This window comes from Tachypleus tridentatus, chromosome 12 (assembly GCF_004210375.1).
Source record: "Tachypleus tridentatus isolate NWPU-2018 chromosome 12, ASM421037v1, whole genome shotgun sequence".
Classification (NCBI taxonomy): domain Eukaryota; kingdom Metazoa; phylum Arthropoda; class Merostomata; order Xiphosura; family Limulidae; genus Tachypleus; species Tachypleus tridentatus.
Genome location: NC_134836.1, coordinates 118,135,705 through 118,151,207, shown reverse-complemented (window position 1 = coordinate 118,151,207; position 15,503 = coordinate 118,135,705). Strand labels below are relative to the sequence as shown.

Sequence of the window (15,503 nt, the reverse complement as noted above, 5' to 3'; positions counted from 1 at the left end):
TACCTTCTATACAAGCAGCTTTATTCTTTTAAACAAATTTATAAAATTTACACGGGGAACAGAAATAATGCGTGTATAGTGGGTGCAATAGACTAGCTTAGTCTACGTTAAGCCTATTTTCCATCAGACACCAAGTACGTGTCGCGATGAATTCATATAGAATTATCATCAATTTGTTCCCGCGATACATTCATACATTTCTTTTGAAGTATTGAGGCCCGGAATAGCCAGGTGTGTTAAGGCGTTCGACTCGTAGTCCGAGGGTCGCGGGTTCGAATCCCCGTCGCATCAAACATGCTCGCCCTTTCAGCCATGGGGGCGTTATAATGTGAGGGTCAATCCCACTATTCGTTGGTAAAAGAGTTGCCCAAGAGTTAGGGGAGGGTGGTGATGACTAGCTGCCTTCCCTCTAGTCTTACATTGCTAAATTATGGACGGCTAACGCATATAGCCCTCGTGTAGCTTTGCGCGAAGTTCAAAACGAACAAAAAAAGGTATTGGTTAGATATGTACAAAAGTTATTGTGTTGTGTGACAATGTTTTCATACCTGGAACTAATTTTTCCACAAAGAGAAATAAATAAATGTAAGTTTTCATGTTTAAAACGTCCATCTTTTAAAAGTTTACCTGTGAATGCATCTCCGATAATTCAGAGTTCCGTTGAAAACAGAACAAACAAACACAGTATAGTTTGAGTTTCATTTTTTTGAATTTCGCATAAAGCTACACGAGGGCTATCTGCGCTAGCTGTCCCTAATTTAGCAGTGTAAGACTAGAGGGAAGGCAGCTAGTCATCACCACCCACCGCCAACTCTTTTACCAACGAATAGTGGGATTGACCGTTATATTATAACGCTCCTACGGCTGAAAGAGCGAGCATGTTTGGTGCGACCACGATTCGAACTCGCGACCCTCAGACTACGAGTCGAATGCCTTAACCCACCTGGCCATGCCGGGCCCTAGTATTTACATGCTCTTATGTGATCACCCAGACAACCACTGTGTATTAATATTGACAGTGTACGTACTGTGTAGAAACCTTGTTAACTAAACAAAAAATCTTTATCTAATTAATTTAGTAATAATTACAGGACTTTATGTTTGCTAGAATACGACCCCAGGTTATCAAACCGTTAGGACTGTGTAATATGACAGAAAATGCTGTATAGTTTATCAGATATTTTAGATTTTGAAACCCTATATAAGGAGATCAGGTATTAAGGTTTAGTTTGATATTATTACTTAGATTGAAGATACACTGATAATTAATTGTACATGACGTTAATTAATTATAACGTTTAGTTCTTAAGCTTAGCAAATCAATAATTAATTACCGTCAAAAAACTGTATAGACAGTAGTTATTATGCCCTATTATAGTATTCCAGTCTAAGAATCACAGACACAAAACTAATTGTTACTTGATGTAACAGTGTTCCCCTCAGGTATCTAAAGGCGCTTTCATCAGACAGACATAATTTCAAACATACATCCACAAATATTATCTGTGTTCTTGAAAGACTGGAGCGAAGTCTTCGAATTAATGTAGAAAATGGATATTTTCAGTCTTGGGACAGTTTGTTTCTAAAGTTACTAACGATTGTAACCCTAAATAAGACGTTAAGAAATCAATCGTTTTGAGACAGTTTCTTAACGACACGAAACGTTACAGGGTCGTCACGTGAAAACAAAGTGTCATATTAAAAAATCGGAAGATGAAAGAGAAAAAAAAAATCTCAATAGATGACCTAAGAGCGAAGAAGACGAAGGTATAGTTAAGATCTAGGTGTCGTCTGAGAAACAGATATGAATAAAATTTTAAAGCAAATAAACTAATGAAATATTTACTCTAATTTCTGATCGGTTAGTAGGGCAACTACTAAAACTGGCTACACAAAATATATGTAACAGAAAAACAGGTTAGCACCCAAAGGTTTGAAATATTTTCAAGTTTGGTTCGTTCTTTAGTTCAAAAGTACACAATGGGCTAACTGTGCACTGCCCACCACAGTTATTCAGAAACGATTTTTAACATTAGAAGCCCTTTGGCCACCTAGTGGCATATCGGTATATCTGGGGGCTTATAGAGCTTGAAACTTGGTTTCGATACCCGTAGTAGGCAGAGTACAGAGTTCCCATTGTGTAGCTTTGTGCTTAAAAGCAAACAAACAAACTTCTTTACAATCTGCGCCCTAGTGGCACAACGACATGTTATGTCTGCAGATTTAACTGCTAGAAATTGGGATTAGACGCCCATTGCGGATAGAAAGTAGATAACCAATTGCGTAGCTTTGTACTTAAGCGACAAACTATAAGTTTCTTGAGCTGATCCACCAGGGGGCTAACAAAATATATTATTTTCTTGGTTCAATAAAATGTATGTATAGATCCAAAAACTATTAACCGACTTTCCTGACGAGTTTAAACTAAGCTGAATATAATTCCTCGCGCTACAAATTATTTTTGTAGAAAACGCGTGAGAAGCACGTGTTTCCTGTCTCGCATCACAAACTTCTATTAATACAAACATTGAGATGTTTTCTTCTAAGATCTGGTATTTCACAATTTCAGATCTACCATGATTAGGCCAACCTCTTCATTTTTATATAGAAAACGAAACGTTTATCTATAGTTTTTTCGAAACTTAGTTGGATCTTATAAACTCAGCTTCTGTGTTTTCAGACCGTGTATGTCAGAAAATATTACTAATCACTTTGATGTAAAAAACAACAAATCAACCAGATAAGCGTTAGAAGAACGAAAGAGGTGTGGTAGGACTGATTTGTAGTTATTACTTTAAGATTCTGCGACAGAAGAAAAAATAGATATTTAGGCCTAGTGTACGTAAGTGTGTTGATCATAAATTTCTCACATTTCAATTCGTATAATTACCCTTAAAAATCCCCTCGAAACTACTAAAATGTCTGGTTGATTATTTCATAACAAGTTCGATAAAACTGAAACAATCATTTGTGGTTAGAAGCGTCTGGTTAGAGTTTCAGGGTAAATAACCAAAACTGGGGTTAAGGAATACGTAAAATGGATTATATTACGACTACGTTATTTTGTTATGTGTAATAATATTAATAAAAGAATGGTTATAGAAAAAAGAAAACACTTCATTCCAACAGGTGAGAGGAGGATAGCCAACCATTATTCGTAAGTTTTTGGTTAAGGATATTTGTGCAAATCTACCCAAAGACCATCTAGGCCAGTTGGCCTCATGTTAGACAGATAGTCAAAATCGCCCACTGTTGCTCTGATCAAACAGTCTGAACTGACTGTCACTTTTAACGCATACATGATCACAGAGTGCGAATTACGATTTTGTGGAAACAAATTGCGAAACATGGACTTCTGACGTAACAGTCCAGTAATCCATCCATTAAGCCACGTTCAGCCCATATTCAAGTTTCTGTAATTGTATTTTAGTTTTATAATTGGCTAATAGGTGTTTTACCCTAGAAATGTGTCGATATTATGAAAACATAGACTAACCTTTAGGTCCCGACATAGTTATCTCTAACTTAGAACTCCAGACCCTAGGATATGTTCTAACCTTAAACTGTCTTATTCTATAGACTAACCTTCAGGTCCCGACATAGTTATCTCTAACTTAGAACTCCTGACCCTAGGATATGTTCTAACCCTAAACTGTCTTATTCTATAGACTAACCTTCAGGTCTCGACATAGTTATCTCTAACTTAGAACTCCTGACCCTGGGATATGTTCTAACCCTAAACTGTCTTATTCGCAGCAAGGAAAAAACTCTACAGTTTCCACGATTTTGATGACAAATTTAGACTTACTGATTTCCAATGATTCGTCACTTGGACGTTAAAAGAAACTTTGAAGTATTATGCTGTATATACAAATGGAACTACAGAGAACATTCTGTTTAATCATCATTCAAAACCAACTAATGAGTTCTGGTATCGTACGAAAGTGACTTATGATAGAAAAAACAGTTTTATATGCTTCTGATGAATCCAAAATGGATAAATTCAGAAGAATTTTGAGAAATAGAAACATGGGCACTTTACACAATTTATATTACAAGTTTCAAGAGAAATGCTTATCTGTATTTTTAACTTGTAACGTCATGCCACCATGAATAAAAATATCGTGCGTAATTATTGTAGTTTTTCTCTTTCAGATAGGTGTAACTCTTATTTTATAGGTCCACACTGCAGCGCCATCTGGGATTCGGTTTTCTGCTGGCCCCCAACACCTGCTGGCCAGATGGTTAACAAGCTATGCAAGGATATTCTGGCATCAGCATCTCTGTCTTTAAGCCACGTTAACCAATATAAAGGTTTGTATGAATATCGAGCACCTAAAGATGCACTATTATGATCTAACCGAAGATCCCTGATGAATTTTTTCTGTAGCTTAAAATTACGATGAAGTTTAATTAAGTATAATAAAAAAAAGAATTACCAGAGTAGAATATATTATGGCGCTTTAATTGGATATGATGCATAACCATGTGCTAATAAATCACAGTAAAACGTTGGCGAATTAATAGGACAACATAATACAAACACTTTAACACAAGTACAAAGTAGAATAAAATATTACTGGTTAGTGGACAGAATTTATGTGGACAAATTAATGAGAGGTTATATTAAGGTATGGAAAGTTGCTTCTTTTATATGTAATTGCAAAAAACACTAAACGCCCATTAAACCTGCTAAACACAAAATGTGAAACCGCCAATTTGCATGTATCTCCGCTTGCACCTAAAAACAAAAGCAACAAAAAAACTTCACGCCAAATTTAGTGAATACCCACCAACACCCATGCAAAGTAGTTACATGGACAAACAGCAATCTCTACAGATGTATCTTAATACCCGCTAATTTTGACAAACTATACACTAGCAATATAAGGGTATTGGTAGAATACAACAATAATACAGTGTATTGGTAGGGTACAACAGTATTGTAATGTATTAGTAGGGTACAACAATATCGTAATGTATTGTTAGGGAACACAATATCGTAACACTGTTTCTAGCGTCGTATGTCCACAGATATACAGCTATGCCACTCGGTGAAGGGGGGGAGTTAAAGAAAAGTAGAATTACTCAATTAATCTAATGAAATATTTCTTTTCGACAGACTTATTTTTTCCCTTGAGTCTTAAATCAATAAATAAAGATTGCTTCAGAAATGTAGATAGATGAATACAGTTTTTATAAATAAACACATGACGAAGCGTGTGATCGCTTACTTCAATGTTTTTGGAAATTCTGGCCTAACTTGTAATTTTAGAAAATTTTAAAATTCCTACTTTATGTCTACTGATCAGAGTTGTAATATTATTTTCATTTAAGCCTTCATTTAACATGACTGTAGACGGTCCGTTTGCGGCCTTAGGTTTAACTTTGTTTTTAATTTGTGGTAATAATAACAACAAAAAATGTAAACAAAATTTCTAGGCTTTCGCTAGAATGGTTATACGACCTAGTTTATAAGGTGTACAAAATAACTGATTTATTCGAGCTTTCTTATGAGTCTTGTTATCAAAAGCACGTCTTGTATAACATATTAAACGTTTTTATTTTGTTCTGTGTTACCATAATTAACCGTATTGGTTACAAAATTTAATATGTCTGTTGTCGTTATTACATTTTTACCATAACGAATATTTTACATTATATGTTCATTATATAAGGTAAGAACTAATTCATATCTACAAAGCTGGCCGAATCCCATGAGATATTAGTGGATTTATGGCCGAAAATTCTACTATTTACAGCGAGTGTATACCACTGAGGAAACAATATATTATAAACTTTACAAGAGAGAACTCAATAACAATTTATATAATTAGCTATACTTATTACCGTGTTGATTTTTGGTTACGATCCAGGTCGGTAGCTCGTTTTGATCAATGTTAAATTACGCAGTATAATTATTTAATTAATTATTTACTAAAAAGCTTGAAGTTAAAGAAAGCTACCACTCCACAAAACTAACATAATTATAATTTGAACTTTTTGGTCTTTAGAATAAATGGAACACTGGAAATGCATAAAAAGTAATTTTGGGTCACTCTTTTAAGTTTTACATAAATGGATTGAAACAGTGGATTTAAAAGAATCCTCATCTAAAAATTAGGTAAATAAAGTTAAAAACGTAACCAATAACAGGCTTAAAGAAATGTATTATTAACTACAAAGTATACGCTATAAGTAATAAAGAACTTATTATTTAGGTTACTTACATAGATATGTCAACACCCCTGCAGATAAAGCAGCTACCGACATTGTTTTCTTTTTTGAAAGACCTTATAACTTAATGTAAGGAATTAGGGTTTAATTTGAATACATTTAAGAGCTACAGATAATGAGGCTTAAGAACACGTCAATAAATTAGCACATAAAGTATCGTAAATAAATATATTGCAGTTGCATTGTACATTATTGGTGATATTAATGGAATTACGGCCGAAAATCTTGTTAGCAGCTTGGGTACCCAAATGATGAAAATATATATTCTAATTTTTATTAATAGGAACGTAATAAACGTATATTTAATATCTATACTGGTGGCTAGGCTTATTTTTAGAGAAGCTGACCAGTTACCCTAAGATAAACATTTCTGGTCATTGGTATGCATGTATGGAACTAAGAGATGATGGGTGGACATGGTCAAGGTTTGGGGGAAGCTGACCAATTACCCTAAGATAAACATTTCTGATTATTGGTATGCATGTATGGAACTAAAAGATGATGGGTGGACATGACCAAGGTTTGGGGGAAGCTGACCAGCTACCCTAAGATCAACATTTCTGGTCATTGGTATGCTTGTATGGAACTAGTAGATGATGGGTGGACATGATCAAGGTTTGGGGGAAGCTGACCAGTTACCCTAAGATAAACATTTCTGGTCATTGGTATGCACGTATGGAACTAATAGATGATGGGTGGATATGACCAAGGTTTGGGGGAAACTGGCCGATTACCAGATAAGATAATGTGTTATATATCATGTGAGTAAGAGTAAAAACATGTTGCAACGTTGAAGAAACAAAACTGAAACCCAAAATGAAAGGAGCGATACACAAAAAAAAAGAAACAGGTAGAAAAATACTGGATTTTACGAGTCGTACCAAATGAAAACGCATCGTATTCTAAGCCATGGTTTATATGTTATTCTGCATGGATTAACTTTTAGGTATAAGAATGATACAAAGCTCAAATCTGATGGTTTCGATACGTCATCGATATGCGAATTCGATTTGTTTTAGAGAAAACCCAACCCGAATTTAGCACAAGTCTTTAGACTTACTGCTGTCTTACCAGAGAACATAATAATAAGTTTATGTGCTTTAGAACTGTGTTCACCGCGGATACTCGAACCCTTGATTTTAGCCTTTTAAGTTCTTAGACTTACCATTTGTCCCACCAGGAGACAAAAACACAGTCATACCTTATTTATTACTGTCTTCTTTGTCCCTGATTTACTGATACTAAAGCTCCCTTTTTACATAAACAGTAAGCTATACTCTAAATGGTGTTTACTTTCTCATTGTAATAGTAGTGTTTTGACTGCTTCATTTATCACTCAGTGATAGCAATGTTTTAACTGTTTCCTTTCTTACTCCGTGTTAACAGTGTTTTAAGTGTTCGTTAGAAAAACGTTATAAATAGAATAAGTGATCAGAATGTGCTATCTTCGGCGATATTTTGAAAATCAAACCAAAGTAGATTTTAGGCTTAACTTCTAACAATGGCTGTATATCATGTAAATAATTCCAAATGTATTTCTTTACAGCTGCATTTGCGTATAGAGTCTGCAGTGAAACCAGTGACTGGCTTTGGGGAAACTGGACAAATTACAGCGAGTGCGTGGATATTTTGTCAGAGGTAGGTGCTACAAAAAATCTCGCAACATTCACTTGTGGAGAGAGAACGGTTGTCAAGGTGATCGATTGCTAAGCGACGCTGTCCCGTCTGCTGATCTTTGAGAAATAACGACATCTTTGTTTAATACACTTGGCCAGTAACACGAGAAAACACACGCAAAGCACTATAGTTAGGTTTACCAGAAATTTCCATATATTTGTCCGCAGTAAATAAAGGAACGATCCCTCACTATTCATCAAGTGTGGTGAAGCTCTCACTTACCGTTGAAAACTTTTCAGACTTTTCAGTTCCTACCTTTTCTCTAACTTATCATACGTTCCCACAGTTTTTTAAACCCTCCTTCGTTAGTAATACCGTAACTATTACACTAGCCATTATCTGCTGTTTCTAGATCAAGTCTTTATAGTCGGTATTACTGGTCATTTCGAAGTGTCGTTAAATGTTCAGCTGTTTTTTGTTACTTCTAGGTTAGATTTGACTTGGAAGTCGGTTGCTGTGAGTTTTTCCTAAATATTTTTTGTTTTGTTTTAGATTTCACGAAAAGCTACACGAGGGCTATCTGCACTAGCCGTCCCTAATTTAGCAGTGTAAGACTAGACGGAAAGCAGCTAGTCATCACCACCCACCGCCAACTCTTGGGCTACTCTTTTACCAAAAAATAGTGGAATTGACCGTCACATTATAACGCCCCCCACGGCTGAAAGGGCAAGCATATTTAGTGCGACAAGGATTCGAACCCAGGACCCTCGAATTACGAGTTGAACGCATTAACCTACCTGGCCATGCCGAGCCTAGTGGGATTGACCGTCACATTATAACGCCCCCACGGCTGAAAGAACGATCATGTTTGGTGTGACCGGGACTCGAATCCGCGACTCTCAGATTACGAGTCGAGTGCTTTAACCCACGTGGTGACGCCAGGCCCTATATTATTAAATAGGAATATACTGATAATCAGATATTACTTATCATTTCTAGGTTATGTACCAGATGTACTCTCCCAGGGTCCCCGAAAGTGTTCTGTTTCAATAATACGTTAAACAAAAACTAGCAGTAACAAACATGTTTATTTCTTGTTTTTGAAGCTCATGCGATGCTATTTTGTAGCCTACACAGTGCATAGTTCTTCTCGTGATTCATGGAATGCGCACGGTTTACTAACGTCATTACCATAAGCGTCCCTTATGTGACATAATGTTAGTGTCTATTGACTGACTGACAGAGAACAGACTACAGCATAGTAGTTAAAATGAATAACCCGCCCAGGTGACCTTCGGCCTCCTTTCGGGGAAATTATTTAAGAGCCGGTCTAACTGGTTGTTTTAAAAATGAGTAATGATTAATTTATTTGAACTATTTCGATGTTTGTGTGTAGATCATTAACACAAGAACGTGAAAGTCTGTATTGGAGATAGTAGTACAAACACGATCGGTAAAGAAACTGTAATATTGTCAATTATAGATATTCAAACATAGATTGTGAAGTATGAATCTGTTTAAACTGGGCATAAGTGTGTTGGAATGATTTCAATAAATCTGGTACAAAATAACAAACGTTTACCTACGAACAACAGAATTCAGTATAAAATGATGAAATAAGAGAATGAGATGGAAAATAAATGTTTTTGTTGATTTTTTATAACGATGAGGGTTGACATGTCCTTACTAGATCGAATTCCGCCGCTGAACATGTTCGCTTCTTTATTCATAAGGACATTATAATGTGAGGATTAATCCTACTATTCGTTCGAAAAGTCGTAAAGAGTAACCCAAGAGTTAGCAGTAAGCGGCGTTGACTTACAAGTTGCAGCGTTAAGCGTCCCTTATGTTACGTAATTTTAGTGTCTATTGACTGACTGACAGACAACAGAATATAGTATAGAGGTGCGAGTGACTGAAAAAAGATTTGTCTTCCCTTCATCTAACACTGATACTCATCCAGTGTAACTCATCAGAGAAACAAGACAACCATTAAGATAACTTGACCGTGCACTAGGGTTTAGTGTGTGTCAAGCTGAGGATGGTGGAGTCCGAGGTTTGTGAAGTTAAGCTGTGGAACAAATGTCCCACGTTCTGCTCTTATAAACGTCCCAGTCAATACCATTATGCAGTTTACAGAAACGCCCAAGATTCCTTAAGGACCATGTGTTGATAGCCGGATGAACTTCTTTAGGGTTAATAGTTCAATAGTTAGGGTCAATAGTGCCTATGTAAATATTATGTTTTTGAAATTTAAAAATAATAGAATAATCTTTGAGTAAAAATATTGTGAAAATTTCAAATAAAATCTCAACTTTATAATAAGTACAAATTATGTGTTATAGTAATGATCTTTTGTTCGAACCTTAGTCAATTTCGTATTTTCTTCCTGCTGAAACAACTGAAATTTGATAAAGGTCAAATAATTTACTTCTTATGTAAAGTGAACTTGAAAGTGTAATTTAGACATTTGTAAGTTTAACCTCAGATCAAGCGAATCTACATATAGATCAGGTTTAGACTGTACTTTATAAAATATTACGTTTATCGATTCATTATTATATTTTACGAAAGTTCAAACAATGTCTCGTCCTAGTTTGTTCTTTAAATGTGTATATATATATATATATATATATTTCTTACACCTGAAACAGAAAAGAAAATTATAAGGTTTAGAGGTAACCCTGACGATTTAATGGCGACTCTCAACAGCAGATTTCCGGAACGTGCGAATCTGGAGCGAAACGTAGTCACGTGACAATTCTTTCTCGAGTCATTGAAACGTGCTCTTCAAATAGAAAAATAAAAAGTAAACTTCGGGTAACACGATATCATTACGACTCAACATCTCGTTCGAAGTCGAACGTTGGTAAAAATTAAAAGATCAACCGAACAGAATTCCCGCTTTTTTTTAACCTCGTGCTCAGTTGATTTATGACATCGATCGCTGTTCTAGCTAGCAAGTGTCTTGTAAAAATTTGTAACCGACATGTTCGTTGCCGACGGTTCTTTAAACCAAAGAAAAACTAAAAGTAAATTGGGAGTTTCAACTATAGGAGAAAACTAGTGTTAATCTCCTCACGATTATCGAAATATCTTTAATACTATAGTATTTCTTCCGACATTGTTTGATAATACAGTTTAAGTCACATGTTAGTAGTAGTCCTAACATGTATAAAGAAAATGATGTTCATTCCTTTTTGGGACATTTATCTAGGACCAGCATGGCCAGGTGGTTAAGGCACTCGACTAATAATCCGAGGGTCGCGGGTTCGAATCCCTATCATACCAAACATGCCAGCTCTTTGAACCGTGGGGGCATTATAATGTGACGATCAATCCCACTATTCGTTGGTAAAAGAGTAGCTCAAGAGTTGGAGGTGGGCGGTGATGACTAGCTGCTTTCACTTTAGTCCTACACTGCGAAATGAGGGACAGCTATCGCAGCTAGCCTACGTGTAACTTTCCCCGAAATTCAAAACAAACAAACGTTTATCTTTATTTGTCAAAATAAAATACGTGTAATAATACAGAGTGCCCCAAAAAAATGTTCACACACGTTGAATGATTATAATTAGAATGTTTTTTTTAAGCTATAGCATGGTTTTATAATCCAAGTTTAAGAAGAGAAGTGTAGAATCTTTTGAGTTATCGCAGGTGTTCGAACTGATGACCATTCTGATCCAGACACTACTGATAACGTAGACAGATGGAATTGCAAACTTCACGAATCATTTCATTTGGTATTTGGGTTCATTCTCTTTCAATTTCTGCTCTCAGCTCATTGATTATTGCAGGTTTTGTGCTGTAAACCTTATCTTTGACGTAAATAAAAAGTCCAGAGGTGTGAGGTCTGGTGAAGATGGGAAAAATTCAGTGTTACCTCTTCGCCCAATCCATCTGTTCGGTAAATGTTCACCAAGATAGGTCCTCACATTAAGATAGTAGTGGGGAGGTGCTCCATCTTGTAGTAGTGAGGAGGTGCTCCATCTTGTAGTAGTGGGGAGGTGCTCCATTTTGTAGTAGTGGGGAGGTGCTCCATTTTGTAGTAGTGGGGTGGTGCTCCATCTTGTAGTAGTGAGGAGGTGCTCCATCTTGTAGTAGTGAGGAGGTGCTCCATCTTGTATTAGTGAGGAAGTGCTCCATCTTGTAGTAGTGGGGAGGTGCTCCATCTTGTAGTAGTGAGGAGGTGCTCCATCTTGTAGTAGTGGGGAGGTGTTCCATTTTGTAGTAGTGGGGAGGTGCTCCATTTTGTAGTAGTGGGGTGGTGCTCCATCTTGTAGTAGTGAGGAGGTGCTCCATCTTGTAGTAGTGAGGAGGTGCTCCATCTTGTAGTAGTGAGGAGGTGCTCCATCTTGTATTAGTGAGGAAGTGCTCCATCTTGTAGTAGTGGGGAGGTGCTCCATCTTGTAGTAGTGAGGAGGTGCTCCTTCTTGTAGTAGTGGGGAGGTGTTCCATCTTGTAGCAGTGGGGAGGTGCTCCATCTTGTAGTAGTGGGGAGGTGCTCCATCTTGTAGTAGTGAGGAGGTGCTCCATCTTGTAGTAGTGGGGAGGTGCTCCATTTTGTAGTAGTGGGGAGGTGCTCCATTTTGTAGTAGTGGGGAGGTGCTCCATCTTGTAGTAGTGAGGAGGTGCTCCATTTTGTAGTAGTGAGGAAGTGCTCCATCTTGTAGTAGTGAGGAGGTGCTCCATCTTGTAGTAGTGGGGAGGTGCTCCATTTTGTAGTAGTGGGGAGGTGCTCCATTTTGTAGTAGTGGGGAGGTGCTCCATCTTGTAGTAGTGGGGAGGTGCTCCATTTTGTAGTAGTGGGGAGGTGCTCCATCTTGCTGGAAGTAAAACTCCTGATCTCCAAATTGCGCTCAATGCGTGGCATGACAGATTATTGCAGGAAGTTCAAATAAATGAGACCAGTAACTGTGTTTTCGAAAAAGAATGGTCCAATTACCCTCAACACTAATAATCCACACAACACTGTAATCCCTGGTAAGTTTACGTGGTGTTCAACCGTAACATGCGGGTTCTGGGGTGCCAAGTAGGTGCAATTGTGGCAACTAAATGAGCCATTTAACTAAATGTGGCTTCATCGCTCCAGACAATCTTGTTCGGAAACTGTGCATCCTCTGCAGAATTTGCTCACAACATTCAACTCTCCGGTCAGAATCACCTTCATTGAGGGCGTGGACTAATGCTGGAATAAAACTATTCCAATAAACGCGCTTCCACATGCGATGGACGCTCGATTTTAGGATTCTCGTCCCACGGGCTGTTTGCCGAACATATTTTCTTGTGGGACATGATGAAAGCAGGAACCTACAATAACATCAAAGTGAATAATAATTAAACACTTTAATCAACAAAAACGTTGAAGTATAGACAAAAATAAATTATCACTCAAGTGTTTAGTTTCTCTACATCTAGTACCACAATAAACAATAGTTGGTTCGTCTATATCTAGTACCACATTATAACAATGGTTGGTTCGTCTACATCTAGTACCACAATATAACAATGGTTGGTTTGTCTACATCTAGTACCATAGTATAAAAATGGTTGGTTTGTCCACATCTCGTACTACAGTTAACAACAGTTACGTTGTCTATATTTATTACCACAATGTAAGAATGGTTAGTTTGCCTATGTCTGGTGCCACACTAAAAGAATGGTTAGTTTATCCACATTTAGTACCACAGTATAACAATGGTTGGTTTGTCTACATCTAGTACTACGATATAACAGTGATTAGTTTGTCTAGTATCACAATATAACAATGGTTGGTTCGTCTACATCTGGTACTACAATATAACAGTGGTTAGGTTGTCTACATCTAGTACTGCAGTATAACAATGTTTAGTTTGTCTACATCTAGTACTACAGTATAACAATGTTTAGTTTGTCTACATCTAGTACTGCAGTATAACAATGTTTAGTTTGTCTACATCTAGTACTGCAGTATAACAATGTTTAGTTTGTCTACATCTACTGCAGTATAACTACATCTAGTACTACAGTATAACAATGTTTAGTTTGTCTACATCTAGTACATAACAATGTTTAGTTTGTCTACATCTAGTACTACAGTATAACAATGTTTAGTTTGTCTACATCTAGTACTGCAGTATAACAATGTTTAGTTTGTCTACATCTAGTACTGCAGTATAACAATGTTTAGTTTGTCTACATCTAGTACTGTATAACAAGTTTGTCTACATCTAGTACTACAGTATAACAATGTTTAGTTTGTCTACATCTAGTACTACAGTATAACAATGTTTAGTTTGTCTACATCTAGTACCACACTATAACAATAGTTAGTTTGTCTACATCTAGTACCACAATATAACAATGTTTCGTTTGTGTACATCTAGTACTACAATATAACAATGTTTCGTTTGTGTACATCTAGTACTACAATATAACAATGTTTCGTTTGTGTACATCTAGCACCACAATATAACAATGTTTCGTTTGTCTACATCTAGTACTACAATATAACAATAGTTAGTTTGTCTACATCTAGTACTGCAGTATAACAATGTTTAGTTTGTCTACATCTAGTACTACAGTATAACAATGTTTAGTTTGTCTACATCTAGTACTACAGTATAACAATGTTTAGTTTGTCTACATCTAGTACTGCAGTATAACAATGTTTAGTTTGTCTACATCTAGTACTGCAGTATAACAATGTTTAGTTTGTCTACATCTAGTACTGCAGTATAACAATGTTTAGTTTGTCTACATCTAGTACCACACTATAACAATAGTTAGTTTGTCTACATCTAGTACCACAATATAACAGTGGTTAGTTTGTCTACATCAAGTACTACAGTATAACAATGTTTAGTTTGTCTACATCTAGTACTGCAGTATAACAATGTTTAGTTTGTCTACATCTAGTACTACAGTATAACAGTGGTTAGTTTGTCTACATCAAGTACTACAGTATAACAATGTTTAGTTTGTCTACATCTAGTACTGCAGTATAACAATGTTTAGTTTGTCTACATCTAGTACCACACTATAACAATAGTTAGTTTGTCTACATCTAGTACCACAATATAACAATGTTTCGTTTGTGTACATCTAGTACTACAATATAACAATGTTTCGTTTGTGTACATCTAGTACTACAATATAACAATGTTTCGTTTGTGTACATCTAGCACCACAATATAACAATGTTTCGTTTGTCTACATCTAGTACTACAATATAACAATAGTTAGTTTGTCTACATCTAGTACTACAGTATAACAATGTTTAGTTTGTCTACATCTAGTACCACAATATAACAATGGTTGGTTCGTCTACATCTAGTACTACAGTATAACAGTGGTTAGTTTGTCTACATCAAGTACTACAGTATAACAATGTTTAGTTTGTCTACATCTAGTACTGCAGTATAACAATGTTTAGCTTGTCTACATCTAGTACTGCAGTATAACAATGTTTAGTTTGTCTACATCTAGTACCACACTATAACAATAGTTAGTTTGTCTACATCTAGTACCACAATATAACAGTGGTTAGTTTGTCTACATCAAGTACTACAGTATAACAATGTTTAGTTTGTCTACATCTAGTACTGCAGTATAACAATGTTTAGTTTGTCTACATCTAGTACTACAGTATAACAGTGGTTAGTTTGTCT

The 15,503-nt window shown here is 36.2% G+C and overlaps 1 protein-coding gene across 1 annotated transcript in view; it reads left to right on the top strand.

The window, feature by feature from the left end:
- The window catches only part of LOC143234484 (corticotropin-releasing factor receptor 2-like), a 41,269-nt gene that overhangs the window by 6,029 nt on the left and 19,737 nt on the right, over window positions 1–15,503 (top strand). Inside the window, exons 2-3 of the mRNA XM_076471875.1 lie at window positions 4,180–4,314; window positions 7,784–7,875. Of these exons, the coding sequence (XP_076327990.1) occupies window positions 4,180–4,314; window positions 7,784–7,875 (227 nt within the window). The remainder of the gene's footprint in view (window positions 1–4,179; window positions 4,315–7,783; window positions 7,876–15,503) is intronic.